This window comes from Nyctereutes procyonoides, unplaced genomic scaffold (genome assembly GCF_905146905.1).
Source record: "Nyctereutes procyonoides isolate TBG_1078 unplaced genomic scaffold, NYPRO_anot_genome, whole genome shotgun sequence".
Taxonomy (NCBI): domain Eukaryota; kingdom Metazoa; phylum Chordata; class Mammalia; order Carnivora; family Canidae; genus Nyctereutes; species Nyctereutes procyonoides.
The window spans coordinates 25,825,074-25,845,626 of NW_026575024.1; the positions used below are offsets into that span (position 1 = coordinate 25,825,074).

General features: G+C 47.8%; 1 protein-coding gene across 5 annotated transcripts in view; it reads right to left on the reverse strand.

Moving 5' to 3' along the window:
- Positions 1-20,553, reverse strand: part of DNMT3B (DNA methyltransferase 3 beta) — a 44,455-nt gene that overhangs the window by 7,939 nt on the left and 15,963 nt on the right. For 2 of the 5 annotated variants that reach the window (XM_055299826.1, XM_055299818.1), the window contains exons 2-18: positions 18,837-18,999; positions 17,827-17,888; positions 15,302-15,409; positions 14,034-14,159; positions 13,153-13,362; positions 12,243-12,401; positions 9,615-9,722; positions 8,582-8,726; positions 6,699-6,824; positions 6,536-6,580; positions 4,464-4,543; positions 4,061-4,173; positions 3,259-3,442; positions 2,563-2,647; positions 1,405-1,550; positions 549-639; positions 58-206 (exon numbers count right to left, since the gene is read on the reverse strand). In XM_055299826.1, coding sequence (XP_055155801.1) covers positions 58-206; positions 549-639; positions 1,405-1,550; positions 2,563-2,647; positions 3,259-3,442; positions 4,061-4,173; positions 4,464-4,543; positions 6,536-6,580; positions 6,699-6,824; positions 8,582-8,726; positions 9,615-9,722; positions 12,243-12,401; positions 13,153-13,362; positions 14,034-14,159; positions 15,302-15,409; positions 17,827-17,888; positions 18,837-18,993 — 2,094 coding nt within the window. In that variant the 5' untranslated portion in view covers positions 18,994-18,999. Of the gene's footprint in view, positions 1-57; positions 207-548; positions 640-1,404; positions 1,551-2,562; positions 2,648-3,258; positions 3,443-4,060; positions 4,174-4,463; positions 4,544-6,535; positions 6,581-6,698; positions 6,825-7,927; positions 7,988-8,581; positions 8,727-9,614; positions 9,723-12,242; positions 12,402-13,152; positions 13,363-14,033; positions 14,160-15,301; positions 15,410-17,826; positions 17,889-18,836; positions 19,000-20,553 lie in introns of all 5 variants that reach the window. The other 3 variants (XM_055299830.1, XM_055299824.1, XM_055299840.1) reach the window with 2 other exon arrangements.

Below are 20,553 nucleotides of genomic sequence, written 5' to 3' on the forward strand. Positions count from 1 at the left end.
CCCCAGTGCCAACAGGGCCTTCCCATCCATTACAAACAGGACCCTAGGTCCCCTCACCTCCAGGAAGCGAGAGATGTCCCTCTTGTCGCCCACCTTCATGGCTACCACATTCTCAAACATCCAGAAAAAGGGCCGGTCATCACCCTCCTTGGGGCGTGTGTAATTCAGCAGGTGGTAGAACTCAAAGAAGAGCCGGCCTGTACCCTCTGAGCACACAAAAGAAGATTGGCAGAGACAAGTTAAGACCCTTCATTCAGTCCACCCCTCCGTATTGAGACCAATGGGTTCCCAGTGATCACCTGACTACAGCTGACACTCTACTAAGCTGACATCCTATAGTCCTTCTTGTAGTCCTCTGGATTGACCAAGGACATAGGCATCAGCAGTGCAGAATTTATTAATATCTCTGGGGACAGAATTTAAAACGGACAAGGGTAGAACCATCAGGTAACATTGTCAGAAACAAATAGTTCCTTCTCAGATCAGGTCTCCTCTGGACTCAGGTGACATAGGAGCTCTTAGGGCCACCAGAAAGAAGGGATGCTCACCATACAGGCCTTTCCTGGCAGGGTTCACATTTGAGAGATCATTGCATGGGCTTCCACCAATCACCAAGTCAAAGGGGCCCCATTCTTCAATCTGTGAGAGAAAAACAATCACTCTTAGGGAAGGCACTCTTAGTGGGGTGACAATAAAGGAATACAGCCTAGGTCACAGATACCTATCAAGAAAACCCACTTCGGGACACCTGCTTAGCTTAGTGGTTGAATTCCTGCTTTAAGCTCAGGGAATGATCTGAAAGCCCTAGGATGGAGTCCCATAGCAGGGTCCCTGCAGAAAATCTGCTCCTTCCTCTGCCTACGTCTCTGCCTCTTGGTGTCCTTCATGAATAAATAAAATTTTTTTAAGAAAAAGAAAACCCACTTCTAGAGCTCAGGTGGTGGAATATAAAACTCAGCCTCAAGATGGTGAGTACGTGCCCCAGGTTGGGTGTGAAGCCTACTTTAAAGGAGAAAAAAAAAGTTTGTTTTTTTTTTTAAAGATTTTATTTATTCATGAGAGAGAGAGAGAGAGAGAGAGAGAGAGAGAGAGATGCAGAGACACAGGCAGAGGGAGAAGCAGGCTCGAAGAAGATGCTCTTATAAAATCTAAATTGGTCACTCAAGTCTCCCCAATTCCACTGCTGACCCAAGACAACCCAATGCTCCAGATTCTAAAAGATCTAAATCATTCTGAATAATTTACCTAATTGTGGATTGTGGCACTACAGCTGGATGAAACCCAGGTTGCTCTTCTACCACAGCCCTGGGCATGGGGAAGGGGACCACATGGCTATGGGGATGTGTGGGGGTGGGGTGAGGGCATGCATGAGGGAAGAGTGAGCGGGAGTGCAGGCTGCCTCACATTTCTCTTCGTGATATTCCTGACGTCATTCACATATTTGATGTTGCCCTCATGCTTCACAGTTCCAACCGCGATGGATTCTTCACACACTTCCGAAGCAACGTATTTCTCCACTTTGATGCCCAATTCTTTGAGGACCAAGTACCCTATAGGGGGTCAGGGGACAGAAAGTGCATCAGGATTGTCCTCCCTGGGCACCCTACTTCCATTGATTCTAAGCCATCTCCAGAGCTCAAAGCAGACCCACCAAGGACATGGTCATCCTCAAGGGAACCCATGCAGATAGCACAGAAATCATTTGCTGAGTACACTAGGCCCCAGGATTGCAGAGTTTCATCAAGAAAATATACGGATAACCAGTAAAACTGACTACCAGGATCTAGTAAAACGGACAGGCACAGAGCCAAGGCCCCAGCACCTACCACCCAGCACAGTCAAACACAGACACACAGACAGGAATCTTCACCAAAAACATGTTTAGAAAACAACCTCAAAGCCTGGTGGCATGGACAAGGCTCAGTCCTACTATGTGTGATCTGCACCAACACAAGTAGGTCTTTAAGACCCAACAGAGTGGGGGAAAACAAGCTATCAGTAATGACATGGAGGAGCCATTAAGGCTGTCAGGGATTTAGGAATTGAGACACCAAAGTATACACATTAAGTACAAATGCTGCGAAGTGCAGAGCACCTCATTCTACTGCTTCCTGCTCTGGTAATATAGAGATGTTCCTAACGATACATTACAGAGTAGTTTTGAGGGGTAAATGAGTTATATCAGACAAATCCCCCAGAGGCAGCATGCATGTTGACTATGCTTATTCACTACCTGGGGACCTGAGGGAAATGGGAGGAAACCAGATTAGAGCTGCCTAATTCAGCTCCAATGGATCTAGGCTTATAGAACAGGAAAATCATTTCCTAAGATACTTGCACCTAATAAAAAGTATAACACAGCTAAAATATACCTGTCTTTTAAAAAGCCCCAAAAGAGGGCCAGGTAGGTGAAATGGTGGAGAGGATTCAGGAAAGAAACAAGGAGGCAGTGGTGTTCTCAGAACAAGTGACCAAGAGGTCATCCCAGGGGTCTTTCCTGGCTTTGATGACAGGACACCTGGAGCAGGTGAGCGAGCATCCCTAGGTGAACTCCAAACTCACCTGTTGCAATTCCATCAAACAGGGATAAGACTCGAATGGGCCGCCTTCGGGCTGCGGGAATCGCAGGGTATAACTTGGGGGCTTCCTGCCAGGTTAAAGAAGGAGGTCACGGAGGTCAAGGTGCAGGGGGTAGATTCAACCCCTGGAGGAGGGGAGGTGGGGTGGGCTGATCTTCCTGAGGGTCACAAACCCTGTGCTCTGCAACTTCCTAGCTAGGATCCCCTGGAGAGCTCCGGCACAGAATGGCCATTCTACCCTTAGACGTGAACACAGATGCAACTTTGATACAGATGCGCGCACACACACACAAAAACACAATACCCTACTCAGGAATGACCTGGAGCCTCCCTCCACCAACTGCAGGCAGGAGCTCAGGAAAATCCACTCCCACCAAGATTTAAGAATAAGCCACAGGCTTCCTTTTCCTCTTCGGTTCCCCTAAGGCTAAGGCTTAGTTTAGTTCTATAACCATTGTCTCAAAAAGGCCCTTGAAAATCCAATATAATGAGAGGCCACAAAGGGGAGGAAGAATACTGGAGACGCCTGACACCATACAGAGGATGTGGTCTGAGGCTCTCAGATGCTCATTTGTAAAATGGATCTTTTCCATTAACTCTTTCCAACACATCCAGCATGCTCCAGACCCCGGAAGTTCTGGGGGTAGGTGGTGCTGGGAGAAAGAAGCCTGTGGCTTACGTATTCGAGCCCCACGTCGCTGGTGAAGAAGGCCTGCAAGCGCACGTTCCAGTCCTTCCGGCGCCGCAGGACACCATGACAGCGCTGCGGGAGGCACATGTAGCAGCTCCAGGGCTCCTGCAGCTTGGCATCTGCTGCCGTGCCCGTGCCCACCAGGACCTCCAGGCACTCCACACAGAAGCACCTGTGCTCGGGAGCAAGAAAGAGGGTCACCTCAGTCAAGCAGCTCCCCTGCCACCACCACCAATGACAGAGATGTCAACAGACTGTTGACAAACCTTCAGGTCCCAGTTGCTCCTCACCATGGGCTGGAAAGGCCCTGTGTCGGGATCTGGGGGACACTAATCTTTTGCTTGGATACCAAAGGGCCCTCAGCCCATGCTGTGGCACAGACAAGTTTCCCAAAGCATCCCCAGAATCTGACCATCTCTAGGGGTCCTTCCCTGCCCTCAGGGATCTAAGTTTTTTAAGTCCATCCCTACATCCCAGTTCCACTTTAAGTACTCGAGGACCGGGCAGCCCAGGTGGCGCAGCGGTTTAGCGCCGCCTGCAGCCTGGGGCCTGATCCTGGAGACCTGGATCGAGTCCCACGTTGGGCTCCCTGCATGGAGCCTGCTTCTCCCTCTGCCTGTGTCTCTGCTTCTCTCTCTCTCTCTGTCTCTCATGAATGAATAAATAAAATATTTTTAAAAAAAAGTACTCGAGGACCTCAGCCCTGGGGAATACTGGCTTGGACCCAGCTCCATGCCTGGGATCCCTCTCGGCAGCAGATCTGGCCCATGGGGCCCACACCCATGCTCACCGGCAGCAGCTAGTGTTGCTGCAGAGGAGCAGCTCACGACCTTCACAGCACACGGTGCAATAGGACTGATAACCATCATCATCATACATGTAGAACAGCTCGAGGAACCGGTCCTGGCAGCCCAAGAGAAACACCCGTGAAATCAGAGACAGGGACCTGCAGGGACCAGCACCTCACTGGCTATGGCCCAAGGATGCAGCCACTGACACTTTCCAGGGCCCCCAGCTGGGCTCTGCTTCCCACTGTAGGATGGCCTCCCCAGTCCAGCTCCCGAGCCTCAGCACTCCACTTGAGCCTGCCCGGGCACGGACAAATGACATACACATGGGTGCCTTTTTCTGGGGAAAAGTACAGAGGAGTACAGGGAAAGGGCAGGAAAGCCCAGGGCGGGATTACCACTTACCCGGCATGTCTGGCAGAGGCCACCCTCAAAGAGAGGGTGGAAGGACACGGGGTTTTTCCTACCACAGGACAAACAGCTATCTGTAAGAAAGATAGGGATACAGCTTGCAACAATTATGACCACAACACTAGGGCTGAAACTTTTGAGTCTAACTGCTTTTGAATAGTTATTGTAAGCTGGCAAAATAACAAGGATTCCTCACACTTTGTTCCTTTCAGCAATGCTTCATTCAGATAGATAGAAAGGCCAAAAGAGAGCCCAGGGCAGGAGGTCTCGCAAGATATGCAAACGCACTGTCTAATAAGAAGGCATGGCCAACTAGGAAGACACGGGGCAGGACACTGAGCAAGTGCCACCTAGCCCAGGGATAAGCTCCAGAGGACCTGGTATGAAAATCTTTGAGATAGACGTGGAAAATTTCTGGTGATGCCAATTTGCTGGTGTCCTCGTGATTAAGAGTTGCCTGCACCAACCTTACTCATAGCAGTTGAATGCAATTTGAGAACACAGGTCCCTTCCTATTAGGATATTGTCTCGACCTCACACTAGCAGGTCAGGACTGAGCCACAGCACTGATCATGTGGGTAGGGCCATTGAGAAACCTGAGATCCAGGTCCCTGGGTGGCAGTAGGTTAAGCTCAACTCTTGGTTTTGGCTCAGGTCATGTGATCTCCGGGTTGTGGAATAGAGGCCTTTGTTGGGCTCTGCTCTCAGCAGAGTCTGCTGGAGATTCACTCTCCCTCTTGCTCTCTCACTGGGACCCTCGCTTCCCCTCTCTGGCTCTCTCCAAAACACATCAATAAATCTTATTTTAAAAATGCCTAAGGGGGGCAGCCCGGATGGCTCAGCACTTTAGCGCCCACCTTCAGCCCAGAGCCTGATCCTGGAGACCTGGGATGGAGTTCCACATCGGGCTCCCTGCACGGAGCCTGCTTCTCCCTCTGCCTGTGTCTCTGCCCCTCTCTCTGTCTCTCATGAATAAATAAACAAAATCTTTTTTAAAAAAATACCTAAGGGGCACCTGAGTGGCTTGGTCAGTTGGGTGTCTGCCTGTGGCTCAGGCTGTGATTCCAAGGACCTCACTGGGATCGAGCACCCATCTGAGGCTCCCTGCTCAGCAGAGAATCTGCTTCTCCCTCTCCCTTTGCCCACATTCTGGCATGCTCTCTCTCACTGTTTTAAATAAGTAAAATCTTTAAAAATTAACTAATTTTTAAAAATGTCTGAGACCAATTCTCCCAAGCCAGGGAAAAGAGATGGAGGAGTCTTGGGGAATGGGAGGATATGGGTCAAGGTTTTCAGGTCCAACAAGGACTTCTCTAAACATGAGCTTTCTCCAGAGTTCCCTGTGCTAGGAGCTATGCTGTTTTCCTACCCAGCACTGAGATAACCTCTTGATAAATATTTGTTAACTAAAGGACATCAGGCTGAGGAAGCAAGGGAGAGTCCATCTGTCCTTACACATTCTGAATTCCATGATACACGTTCCGGGCAGAATCTCCATTCCAGTGGCTAATTCCCACCCAGTACAAACATACCAGGGTTCACTTAACAGAGTAACAGTGGTGAAGTGTGTCTACCTTGCACCTCAAAGCCTGTTCCACTTCTTGTCTGAGGAAGGCTCAGGTTGTAACAGATCGTGGTTTCAGGTTTGGGGTATTCTGGGGCCAAGCCTCCCCAACCCCACTTGCTCATTCACAGGGGAAGGATCAGCCTCAGTGAAAACCAGACAACCCATTCTACTAAATGTAACAACTAAGATATCCACAGCCTAGCCCAAGGCCATGGCACAGAGCTGTGGGTTAAACTCCCACGGGGCAGTCAAGCAGGCCAAGGCAAAGTTTGAGCAACCCTCAAATAAGTAGCAGAGGGATCCCTGGGTGGCTCAGCAGTTTAGCGCCTGCCTTTGGCCCAGGGCGTGATCCTGGAGTCTCGGGACCCGCATTGGGGAGCCTGCTTCTCCCTCTGCCTGTGTCTGACCCCCCCACCATGTCTTTCATGAATAAATAAAATAAAAATCTTAAAAAATATATATAAGCAGCAGAGACCAAATACAAGGGAGACCATGTTACCTTCCAGGTTACTCTTGTTGTTGCTAACATCCAAAACCATTTGTTCTGTTGAGAAAAGAGAAGGTGTGACAGGGGGTTAGACATACTCGTCAGGAATGCCACACACCCTGCCCGATAGCTGGTGGCATCATTCCTCCAGCCTCCTCATTGCCCCAATGATCACCTCGACTCTGGTCTTCCTCTCCTCGGTCTTTGCCGTTATTATAGCAATTTGTCTTCAGGCGCTTGGGTGGGGGGCAATAGTCTGAGGCAGTTGAGTCGTCAGCTGTGCGTCTTCGAGTCTTGTTCTCTGTGGAAGGTAAGGAGATGGCAGCGGGGGAAGGGGTACGGGGAAAACAGGAGCCTAGGAGAGGACAAGGCCATGACCAGGGGCCAGCTGCACCTGTACCCTAACATAAGTCCACACTCGTTGTCCTACAGCCTCTTTGGGGACAACTCTGATGGTGACTGATTTCACAATCCCACACTAGGGGTTTTAAACAGTGATGGGTGCAAAAGAATACATCGTCATAGACTCAGCACAAGGAAAATTAGAATAAGCTTGGTCTATGATGCCCAGCACGCAAGCTGAGAGCCATGTGTTGTGACTGAGCACTTGAAATGTGACTTGTGTAACCAGATGACTGCATTTTACATTTAACCTAGATCTAAACTCAAAAACTGCAAATGGAGCCAATCCACTGGCTCATTTGGAACTTGGGACATCTATAAAAATAGATATCCAATATTTCTAATGAAAATTTAGCATCAAAATTTAGACATCCTAAGACATGTCGAAAGACAGATTCTGAAAACTCCTCTAAAGAGAAAATGTAAAAAAAAAATAAAAATAAAAATAAATAAATAAATAAAGAGAAAATGTAAAAATCTCATAATTTGCATACAGGCTGTTAGAAATGCTAAAAGGATGGAAATATTGGATGAAGTTAAATATATAACTTATACTAATTTCACCTATTTTTCAGTACTTTTTAATGTTACCAGAAAAAAAGTTAAAACATTACGTGATCACTGTTTATCTATTTCTATAACTTCCCACTATATTTTTAACCATTCTGTAAATGTCATAGAAACATGGTTAAAGAAAATTACAAACATTAGAAATCATAAGGACCCCTTAGTGACATATTACATTTGACAGCGCATACGGTATTAGAATTGAGAAAGGGAAAGCAAGAATCCAACTAGTGTAGAGAAAATACTGGAAGGATGTGCACACCAGCAATGTTAACTTGAGAGGTCATTGTGAGGGTTGGGAGTGAAGGGGTGGGTGAGGGCTCAAGTTCACTTTTTAACAGATTGGATTCTTTCCCAGTGACCACTGTCTATGCAAGAAATCGAAAGAAAAGTGCAGAGAAAATAGTGCAGAGTCAAAATATGGGAAGGGAATACCGTATTTCCTTGATTCTAAGTTCCCACTGCCTGTACGACGCACCTTCGACTTATTAACCACTTATTTGTGGGTGAAGGAGGGAAACAAAACAAAAACAGAAAAATACTATGTTAAATGTGTGAATCGTTAAGACAAATCCTGGATTTCAGGCACCTGGGATTTCCACAGGGACAATGTGAAGAAACTACACTTCTCTTTATAATAGAGAAAATATAGTCCTGGTAAAACCCATTAGAATGGATGATGCCTCCTTCCCAATGGAAATGGTTTCTGGGGTTTGGAAAGGGTCTAATACTTTCCAGGTTTTCTCCAGTGAGCATAGCTTAATTACCTTTTCCTTTAAAAAGGGGGGTGGGGTGGGGCACTAGTCAAGATTCCATCTGGGCCTTGTGTTTACTTAAGTTTTCACAACAGATTGAATCCCAATGACATGTACTTGACCTTTAGCAGGAAAAGTGACCGGGGGACCTGGAAAAGGCTGGGCTGTTTGCTTTTCCAGCATCCTTGAGGGTTCAGTGGGTGGAAGAGCTCCAGAGCTGACAGATTGCTGGAATGCTGGGGTAGGGTGGGCATCAGCAGGGGCCAGCTGCATCTACCAAGAGGTCCCCCCACCAGCAGTGGACTGTGGTTGCTGCCCAGGGTCCCAGTCCCACCTGGTTGCTTGTTGTTGGGCTTGAGGCCCTCGATCCCAGTGGGCTTAAAACCCCCGTGGGCCCACTCTAACATGGGCTTCAGCTGGTCCTCCAACGAGTCTCCAGGGTTGCTGGGGAAGGTTTTGCCAGCCCGTACCCTGGCTTTCTGTGGAGATAGACAGGCTATGATGAATAGGAGGGACGGGTGCTTGCCAGACCACACCTAGGGCTTCCCGCAGCTGGGGCCTGCATTCTTCCTTACACTGGTCCCTTTCAGAGCCCAGCAGCTGTCCTGAGCTCTGGTATGTGACAGGAGGAGGGGCCTGAGTCTAGAGACATAGGCAGGCAGCCATGGAGGGGGAATTACATCTCCCCACGGAGATACCAAATCTCTTTCCTGTAGGGACTTGAGGGCTCAGCCCCCTCTCAAAGGGCAGAGGATCAGCATTAGCTCTGTCACTTTTAGATTTGGAGAAACCATCAGCCAGCACCAAAGCCACCATCACTGCCAAGAGAAGCTTCAGATTTCTGGTTTTATTTACCCAATGATAGTGGGGCAGGCCCGGGGGGGGGGCATGATTACAGAGGACCAGGAAGTTTCACGAGTCTAACTGAACACCAAGGATGGCTCATAAATACCGCAACAAGGCCACGGATCATTTCATCTCCAAATCAACGTAGAGGGAGTGATGGAGCCTGATGGAACCCCAGACAATGAGGAGGCAGTTGGCCTCTGCCCTCTCCACTCGACCTCAAATCACACCACTCGAAAAGGAAAAGACTATGAGGCTCTGAAGAAGCTCATTTACAAATCTGAATATATTGACTCCTGCCTTCCAATGCTCCTCTTCCCTTTCAGTAGACATGGAAATTCCTCCAGGAAAGTCTCAAACACCTTCCTTTCATTTCCTAGTCCATGGGTTCTTGTCATGTTTGCATACACTTCCTCCCTGGAAGCTCCCCTGTGCTATCATTGCCCACACTGTAGCCTGAGCTGGCTTCTGCTCCAATTCTGTTCTTGTGGCAAAGCCCTCCCCACCTACTACAGTGTTACCTCCAATGCATGGTACATGGCTTTCCTGTAAGACACCAGCTTATTGAAGGTTGCCAGGTTAAAGTGCTGGCTGAACAGCCCCAGGGCCACCAGCTTATCTGCAGACACCTAAAAGAGACAGCCATCATCAGCATCCATTTACAGCTGGTGTCTGAACACCTAGGGTCTCTCCCAGGTTTATTCCTGGAGTTCAAGTTCACAGACTAAAAAGATAGGAAGAATAAGTAGAAAACAGAAATAGTGCCCCACCTGACAAACCTTATACCAGACGTATGGTGAATATGATAGTCCATATGTGAGAAAATAGAATACTCCAAAAAGATGCAATCAACTACACCCTGTATTTGTGTTATTTTCTAAAAGTACAAATGACCCACATGGTCCCTGGTATGGGCCCGTCTTAAAATTCAGAGTAGACGCCCTGACATGGATGCTTTTGCACATGTTCTTTCCTCCCTCATGAGTAGGACTGTGATTTAACCTTCTATGAACAGAATTATTTTTTTTAAGATTTTATTTATTTATTCACGAGAAATACACAGAGAAAGGCAGAGACATAGAGGAAGAAGCAGGCTTCCTGGAGGAGCCTGATGCAGAACTTGCTCCCAGGATTCCAGGATCATGATCTGAGCCAAAGGCAGACACTCAACACTCAATCACTGAGACACCCAGGTGCCATTAACAGAATTGATTTAATGAATATGTTTAGAGAATAATGCTTGGCCCAGAGTAATCAATTTTTAGTTATTAGGATTTGTTGGTATGTGCCTTCCATTGGAGCTCAGTACCCATCTTCCACAAGTCTCAGGCCCCATGTCCCTTGGCCATATATTAACAAATCAGCCTGCCAGTAGATGAAACTAGTGTTGGAGGGTGCTGATTAACTCTGAAAAGACATATGATGTCTTCTCAACACTGCATGCTTATTCTCATGCCAAGGTGTTTTGCACCTCAAGGGGCTGTTGCCACCGTTTATAAGAAACTGGGGATCAGCATGGTTGTACACTGAAATGCAAGTTCCATTCCCAGCACTAAACTGCTCTAATGCAGTGTTGTAGCCAAGCACCAGGACCTGCAATGCAATCCCATCCTCTTACGGTAACAGCCACACACTTCATCAGACCCAGTTCATTTTAGGTCTCACTGGGCCAAAGCAATTACAAACAATTCATGTTCCTTCATTTCACAGAACTCAGGGCCTACATCCCTGCAGTTAGATGCTGCAGAGAGAGCAAAGGCCCAGGACATTTTTCATCCTACTCCCTCTGCTGGCCAAAAAGAAGAGTATATCCATCTGATTCACCTACCATGCTGACTCCAAGTTCCTTCCATTTATCTCACTCACCCTTTGGGAATTTCAGCATGTTTACAGCAAATGACACTGAGGAAGCTCAAATCATGGAAAAGAATGAACCTTGATTTAAAGGCCAAATCCCACAGATGTACTGGGTAGGCCTATATCCCAAACCATCTTGCTGCTGTTCTTCGTCAAACCTCAGGGCCTGTGGAAGGTTGGACTAGCATTTCGAAAAGAAACCATCACAGGCAAAGTATTGCCTGCATATGTTCTTAGCACAAGCTGATATCTCAGAATGTTCCTTGGACAGGGTGTAAGAATCAAACCGCCAGATTCATGCCCAACAAACAGAACTCCTACTCCATACACTCAAGAAAGAAATCAAAATGGTTAATATCAAAAGAAAAGGTTGTAAAACCTGGGTAGCCTAATTGGTTACTCATCTGACACTGTTTTGGCTCAGGTTATCTCAGGGTCATGAGATTGAGCCCTGTGTCAGGCTTTCTGCACAAAATCTGCGTAGGCTCTCTCTTCCTCTGGCCTGCCCCCGCATAAATACATCTTAATAAATAGAAAGGTTAATACAAATAATCAACAGACTTTGAAATCAGTACTCCACTGAACTTTTTTTTTTCTTTTTCTTTTTTTTTTTTTTTAATTTATTTATGATAGTCACAGAGAGAGAGAGAGAGGCAGAGACACAGGCAGAGGGAGAAGCAGGCTCCATGCACCGGGAGCCCGATGTGGGATTCGATCCCGGGTCTCCAGGATCGCGCCCTGGGCCAAAGGCAGGCGCCAAACCGCTGCGCCACCCAAGGATCCCACTTTTTTTTTTCTTAACTATCACCAAGTGGCCATAGGCCCACCAGGCATGACCCCCTCCCCACATCTCTCAGAGGCAGATACCATCCTATCTGTCTCCAAGGAGGACCTTTGAGTCTGTTTGTTTGTTTGTTTTTTGTTTTTTTTTGTTTTTTTTGTTTTTTTTTTTGAGTCCTCATGACTGTTCCTGACTGCTCAGGAATTCCTTCTGGGGACTCTGCCCCAGAGAAGGAAAAACCAACAGAGCACAAGTGGCCACAAGTGGCTTCAGAGAACTTTCCAGCCCTTTGTCTCCTATAAGGATAGATTGATATCTGGGCCTGAGACTATGTATCAGTTTAAGCCAGTTAACAAATTTTTGTCCTCTATAGATAGGATTCAAACAGCCTCAAACATCTAGAGAAAGCAGACACAGGCTGTTCATCTTAAAGAGTGAAGTGTAAAAGGAAGGGTACAAAACACTGTGGGTCTGTGCCCCATGAGACTCATGTGTCTTGCCCTGGACTCACCTCAGAGAACTTGCCATCACCAAACCACTGGACCCACCGCATGCCAGACATGGCCTGGCGCTTGGAGGTAGCCTTCCATGACACGACCATGGCAGGCCACCAGGAGAAGCCCTTGATCTTTCCCCATACGAGGTCCCCTATTCCAAACTCCTTCCCATCCTGGAAGAAAAACCACATGAAGGAATCCCAATGAGATCGATGGCCTGAACCAAGCAAGAAAAAAAATCCTCCATACCCCAATGCCTCAGGGTTAAACTTGGGGCATTACTTTAACATGATAAAAACCATGAGTAAGGACACCTTGAATATAAGGGATCAGTTTGGTTTTTTTGATAGAAATATGGGATTTTATGGGATTTGTAACATTTCACTTGTAACATTTAACTTAGTATCTGAGAGTGAACAATATAAACAAAAAACTCACAGGAAATAAGATCAAATAACATAATGACAATCACCTGGGTACTCCCACCACAGGCCAAACAGGACATTCCAAAACCATTTAAAAGCAAAAAAGAAATTTTGGACATTTGAACACAAAAAGCTTGCCATAATATAGGAGATGCCCATGAAAAAACAAGTTGTTAACATAGAACTACAGTAAGTAGGAAGATTTCTAGGTGATACATACTTACATACGTACATACATACATACATTATACATACATATGCAGGAAAGCTGGAGTAAAGCAAGCACACCCAATTGGCTAATCATGAACAATACACAATATGGATTATGTAATACAGTGGATTATAGACATAAGTGAAGCAACTCTAGTTCCTAATAAAAATAACTAGTCTACAACTGTATGTAACATATGATGAACACAATCTTTTATAATAGTGACCCTCCCCCAAAAGGAGGAATACCCACTTCTTCCTTATTATGTAGCTGTTCCTACAGTGGTACCTGATACTCCACGCTGTCAGCATCTCTACCCTCTGCATCCACCTGCGGGGACTCCAAGCCCTCCTGCTGGCTGTCCTGGGCTAGGCGGGTGTAGGGAGTGCTGCTGCTCTGGGGCACCACGTCGTCATCTGTGAGGTCAATGGTGAGGTAGGGGCTGCCTGGGGATGGCCACGGTGTGCCTGCCAAGGATACTGTACGCCGCCTCAGGGACTGTGAACAGAAGGACACAGAACGTAAGCCACAGCAAACCACCTAGGTGACCAGAGACTAGTGGAACCCCCCTAGTTGCTTCCCAGGCAAGCAGAAACAGTAGCGATGTTAAGTTGAATAGAAAGGAGACCAGCAAGGATGGTTTTCCAGGAACGAAGAGTATCCCTCAAGTGGTGGGAAAAAGCAACTTTCATCAGAACAGAGACAGAATCAGGGACAAAGGCAGAATAACGATGAGGGATGCCAAGAAGCTCCGAGCTCAGAGAAGGCCGCTGGTTTCCTTATATGCTTACTGTGTTCCCAGACTTGCCACAGGAGTGGAGAATTGCAGTAACCACTGGGGTTGCCTCAAGACAGTTCAAAGAAGATACCAGGGAGACAAAACAGTTGAGTAGTTGGTAGTTTCCAGCTCATTCCCGAGGAGCAGGAACCCAGTCAGCAAGGAATTTGCCGATTCCCACCCGAATTCCATCCAGGATCAGGCCAGGAGAGAGGTCATCAGACTTAAGAGAGGCTTACCAGGCACCCAGGAAAGAAAGGAAAGGCAAGATCCTAAAAAGGTGATAAGAGTGAAGATCGGATGGAGGTTATACACCAGCTACTCTTGGTGGCACAGTGAGAGAGAGGTAGATCTTCCACTTAAGAGACTGGGGGTTATCTGAGGAACCAACCCTGGTAGCTGATAACTCCACGGGGGACTCATCCACGTGATTGCGGCCCTGCCGGCCTCGGGTGGCACGTAGGGAGAGCCTGTGCCTCTCCCGGCTGGAGGCACTGGTGTTATTTCGGGTTCGGACCTGGAAGCAAGAGAGGATAAGCACATGGCCTTTGGTGACAAGAGGCATAGGGTTTCAGACCAAGGGCCAAGAGAAGTAGACTTGAGAGATCACCTCCCATCAACAGAAGTGAATGAGGTGGTTAAGCTAGGGAAGAGCTCTGGATCAGCAATGGCTCCCCCCAGAATCTCCCCAGGTAATGGGAGAAAGAGGTAGGGTGTCAGCAGGGCTGCCAACAGTCGGCAGCAGATCCCATGCTACCTGTCAGTGGCAGCTGGCACCTGCAGATTGAAGGGAAAACTAAAATCCAAGTTAGCCCAAACCAAACATTTTTCCCCCAAAAGCATTAGTGTGTTGCCTTCTTCTGGAAGGTACTGGATTATTAAGATAGAGGAGAAGCCCTTATGCTCCTTTCTCAAAATTACATGAACTTGGGAGTTGTGCATCTGTATTCAACTCCTGCACACAAGAATTACTGTTTATGGGGCATCTGGGTGGCTCAATCGGTTGAGCGGCTGACTTGATTTTTCTGCTCAGGTCATGACCTCAGGGTCCTGGGATCAATCCCCAGGTAGGTAGGGCTCCGTGCTCAACTGGGAATTTGCTTCAGGATTCTCTCTCCCTCTGCCCCTATTAGCTTACTAGCACCTAAAATAATTCAATCTTAGGAAAAAAAAAAGATTTTAGAAGACTTCCTGTTTAATCCTGGAATCTTCACTAATCTGTAAAAAGGGCACCTATAGATCATATAATGCTAGGTGAGATTATAAAACTAGACCAGCACTGGTCAAGTGTCTGGCTGCTCATAGACGGGGTAACCACTAGCAAAGACTGCCTTTTCATTTCCTTCTCTGTTAAGTCACAGAATCTACTTACAGAAGAACCAACTCCCAAAGGTGATTGACAATGGAATCATTCACCTAAAATGATCGCTCTTGGGCACTTAAAAGACAGGGGTGCCCAAAAAAGAGCTGAAACCCTGCCTTGTGAAAGAAAGCCTTCATAATGGTAGTTCATGAACTTTGATGTCATTTTCCACTTTCAAAATGTTTTGGTAACCTCACTCTCCAAAGTTCCAAGGAGAAAGGATGCTCCAAAAGAGATTTTTCCATGCAGGCCTACGAATGCTTGGAAATGCCCTATCCCAGGGATGGGGGACTTACTGCTGGGCTTTCAGACCGAGTCCTGGTTTCACGGAAGAGTTTGGGCATCACTGGGGTGTCAGAGCCATCCCCATCTTCCCCGTCACCATCTCCATCACCCGTCAGATCCTTTACAAATGAAGCAATATGAATGTTAAAAGAATGTCATTAAAAGATCAAGAATGAAGTAAAAAAAAAAATGAATGTAGAGTCAATCATATTGAAAACAATCATTCACATTGGCCCAAGTGACCTGAAAATATTTTTTCAACCACCACATTTTGTTCCAAAACTACTTTACAGCAGCTTACCATGAGGAACACAGATTCAAGACACGATTGAAAAATAAAACCCAAGTGGAATCAAAAATTCTACAATATGGTCTGGGTGCAATATGCATTGTCCAGACACCTGTATCCAGGGACGCCTGGGTGGCTCAGTGGTTGAGCAATTAGCCTTAGGCTCAGGGTGTGATCTTCGGGTCCTGGGATTGAGTCCCACATTGGGCTCCCCTCATGGAGCCTACTTCTCCATCTGCCTATGTCTCTGTCTCTCTGTGTCTCTCATGAGTAAATAAACTTCAAACTGAAAAAAAAGACTCCTGTATCTACACCACATCAGATGGGTTTGGCTATGCACAGCAGGGAGAGCTGGTCAATTTGGCCAATTAAGTGTCTGGGAGAAATCTAAGTAAGGCTCAAGGGAGATGCTTCTTGATATGATGACCAGGAAGAAATTGCATCAATTCTGTGTCAAGTCATGAAGAAACCCTAGTGCATATCCTAGGCCACACAGCAAAATCCAAAAAGCTGGGGATAAAAACTAGCAGTGGTGAGCAGCCTGTGGCCCAGCTGTACTGTTAATAAACTTGGATTTTTCCCTTGCCAATCTTGTGGCCTTGAGGGAGTCCACGCTTCTATTTAAAACCATAACAGTACTTTCCTTGTAGCACAACAGGGTGATAATGAGAATAGACTAATGCATGCCTTGAACAAGGCCAAGCTCAGAGGGAAATGTTCAGAAAGGAGTTTCCATTCCCATTACTGGTAATGGTCCACCAGAACTTAAAGAGCTGTCCTCAACACATGGTCTCAAATAGCCACACAGCTTTTTCTCTCATCATCTGGGTGCCCACTGCTTGCTCTCCAGCAGAACAGAAGCTATGTGGATGTGAGTTTTCATTTGTCTGTAACTGGTGCCTAACACTGGTTCTTTGAAAAAAGTAACCATGGGCAGCCCCCGTGGCACAGTGGTTCGCTGCCACCTGCAGCCTGGGATGTGATCCGGGATGTGATGAGACCCAGGATCCAGTCCCATGTCGGGCTCCCTGTGTGGAGCCTGCTTCTCCCTCTGCCTGTGTCTCTGCCTCTCTCTCTCTCTCTGTGTGTGTCTCTATGAATAAATAAATAAAATCTGAAAAAAAAAATTTTGAAAAGAAACTGAAAAAGCTCTACTCTGATTAATAAGGATACAGTGGGGGATGCCTGGGTGGCTCAGTGGTTAAGCATCTGCCTTCAGTTCCGGGCGTGATGCTGGAATCCAAGGTCGAGTCCCACATCGGGTTCCCTAGGAGTCTGCTTCTCCCTCTCCCTGTGTATGTGTCTCTCTCTCTCTTTCCCCGTCTCTCATGAATAAATAAAATCTTAAAAAAAAAAAAGGACACAGTGGGCATAAATGATGTCAGGAATAAAAAAACAAAATCATGGAAACCTTTAACTTGGAAAAAAAAAAAAAAGGTTTCTACTGACCAAGTAGAAACCTTAACACATGCAGGAAAAGATATTGCAAAGATGGTTTAAAATCCCCTAAAACAAACCAGGCAAGTATTTTCCATATTGAAAAGAGGCCACGTAACCATGGTACCAAAACCGAACACAAATATATTAGTAATATATTACAAGAAATAAAATCATATACCCATTTTATTCATCAATAGATGCTTAAAGTAAATCAAATTTGAAACATACCACAACCAAGTTGGGCTCATTCTAGGAATAAAAAGGACAGTTTAGTACATTAGAAATTCATTAGTATAACTGATCACCCACTGAGAAAAAGAGAATTTCAAAAAATATGCTGGGGGATCCCTGGATGGCCCAGCAGTTTAGCGCCTGCCTTCGGCCCAGAGCGGGATCCTGGAGACCCGGGATTGAGTCCCACATCGGGCTCCCTACACGGAGCCTGCTTCTCCCTCTGCCTGTGTCTCTGCCTCTCTCTCTCTCTGTATCTCTCATGAATAAATAGATAAAATCTTAAAAAATATATATGCTGGGAAGCATTGAGTAAAAAACTTCATAATTTAATAAAATGAGTATTTATGATTTGAAAGACTTGGCCTGTAACAGAAAATGCCATCATACATGAATTTGTTCAGAGCCCTATGTGCTTACCGTTCAAATTCATCTTTCAACAATTATTTATTGGGTACCAGTTTAGATGAGCCTCAAGTTCCCCATTTAAAGTTCAAGGGAAATAATAATAATAATAATAATAAAGTTCAAGTGAATTTCCCTGGAACCCTGAAAAGGGGGCAGTAGAGCACATACCTGAGTATAACTTAGCAGACTGGAGACCTCCCTCTTGGACAATCGTGAGCTTGATCTGCGGCCTGGAGAAAAGAACCAAAGTTAATGTTTTGAGGAAGGGGCAGTCTCCAGGCTGGATAGCAGTGTGCCTTCCCTTGCTGACCTGCTGTCCCCTAGAGTCTCCTTTCGAGGCTGTGGGCTGGGATCTCTCTAAACCCACTGGCATCCTCAGGGGTTAACTCCTAGCCCCTCAGGATCTATGGTCCTGTCAATGTATTCGTAAGGCACAGGGACAGGGCTAAAAGGCACATCATTAGACAATTCCTTCCAGAATTGTGGCTACCAAACTACAATTAATGAACAATCCAGTGACAGCCATATCAGCCACATTTCAATTTCTCACATGTGCTTAGTGGCTATGATAGCAAACAATGCAGAAAACACAACATTTTCGCCCTTGCTGAAAGTTCTATTGGACAGCACAGCTCCAGGGGATTTCAACAACAGGAGGAGACAATACAGGGGTTTCCAAAATAGCTGGGTAAGAAAAATCTCAGTGGGCAGTCCCCCAGGTGATGTGATTCAGAACTGTCCAGGGGAGAGGAGGGAAAGGAAGGATGGGAATGGAAACATGCCCCCCACCCTCCCCAGTGGAGTATCTTCTTCCCACATAATCACAAACCCAGCTGTAAGGGAAATGGGGTCCCACCTCAGAAGCGCCAAAGACCCCAGCCTATGCTGCAACCACCCCCATCATGGCGGAGTCTGACTAGGGTCATCACCTTGGGGCTACCTCCTTAAGAGTCCCAGTGGAGGTTCTGTGGGCAGTCGGGGGGCCAGGGCCCATGGACAGGGATGAGAAGGGGGCTGGGCTCTGCCTACATCCATTTCCCTTCCCTGGGAGGTGTGGCGGAGCCTGTCAGAGACCAGACCCCTCTCCCCACAACCTGCCTTGAGCCTGCTGGGAGGCTCAAGTCCCAGCTGCTGTCTGCAGAGTCTGCCCCACCCCGCCTCCCCACTGGCCCGGCCACCTCTGATCTCCGGGGTGCTGATGGCCTCCAGGATGGGGGGTGAGGGCGCATCCTTGGAGTCAGAAGACTGGTCGCTGCAGACCCCGTTAGTGATGATGGAGTCTTCCCTCCCGCTGGCGTCCTCCTCTCTGTTGAGCTGTCTGGTGTCTCCCTTCATTGTTTCCTGCAGGAGGGCCAGAATGGGTAGGGTAGCCGGGAAGCAGGGGCATAAGGGGGCGGCACAGCCCAATCCTCCCGCCAATAGCTCTATGTCCTCAGGCCCAAAGAGGTCCCTTGACAGATTCTCCGGGGGATCCTCCTGCCCCGGGGGATCCTCCTGCCCCAGGAACGCCCTCCAGGCTGCCCCACAGAGCCCACCCCCCCCCCTCACCAAACTCGGAGGCTCAGGGCTTGGTTCCATGTGGCCAGGCAGCCTGAAGGCTCAGATACCAGCACCCAGGACAGAGGAGGGGGTTGGGCTGTGGTCTGAGGCTTAGGCTGTTCTGTGCAATTAGCCGGCCACTTCAAACAATGCCATTTAGGACCGCCTGCCCCTGCCTGCCCCTGCCTGCCTCCCGACAGCCTTGGTCCCCTCTGCCCCTGGCCCCCTCTCCCTGCCCAGCCTCTGCAGGGCCTCAGGAAGCCAGTGCATTATTTTCCCTCCTGACCCCTTTGTTTGCTCTCTCCCTTCCCTCAATCTCCAGGTCCTCTTCCCACCGCCCCCTCCTCCCCCACAGAACAGCTTCTCTCCTCTCCATGGCAGCACAAGCCCCGCCCCACCCCAACCTCAGGGGCCCATTGGTCTGTTGGCCTGTCACTCACACCCCTCCTCTCTCACCAGCTGGGGCTCAGAGTCCCAAGTTCCCAAGGAGGGAAAGGATGTAGGAGCACAGGAAAGGGACCAGGGCAGCTACCAAGGGGCATGCTCCCAATCTGCTCCAGCCTCGCCCACCTCTGGGCCTTAGTGTCCCCACTGCTTCCACTCCTGCTAACTGCATTATCACCAGGCTAGTCAGCTAAGAACAGCTCAGGTTGGGTGTTCACTGATGGGCTCTTGGGCTGTGGGATTTTGACCTGGCCTGCAATATATGTTGGCTGCAAGAACCTGCACCTTTCTCTCCCTTATTCCTCCTAATGTGATCTATGGGCTCATTCTATAGAAAAAGAAAACTGACACAGCCTTGAGTCTCCAGGGTCAAAAAATGACATGTAAGAGGCCACGGCAAAAATAGAACCTAGGTACAAGGAGAGGCCCACCAGACTCGCATTCCTTAGAGTGCCCCAAACTGCTCCAGAACTACGTGGTGCCACACCCTGGTGGTTCTGAACCCTCTCTTGGGAAGACTTTCAGAGCAAAGGGTTGCCTATCACCACTGAGCACTCCCAGCCCCTCCACCCCATTCTGGGAACTCACCACTCCTTACCAGATGACCCACACTAGCCTCCCGGGGTACCTTCTAGAAGCCAACTCCCGTGGTGATGTGGCATCATGTCCACCAGGGGGCGATGTGAGGCTCAGTCTGAATTTAAGGCAGCGCCCCCAGGTGGATATATGAGGTCACCTGGGGTCCCAACTCCATCCTTTCCACCCGTCCATCCCCCAGGCCTGTGAGTGGGACAGCTAAACCTCTGCTACATTCCCCATAAGGTCCCGGGACCAGCATCTTTGCAAATCACCTGGGACCTGGTAAGAGCTACAAAATCTCACACATGTCCATAGGCCTACTCAATCAAGACC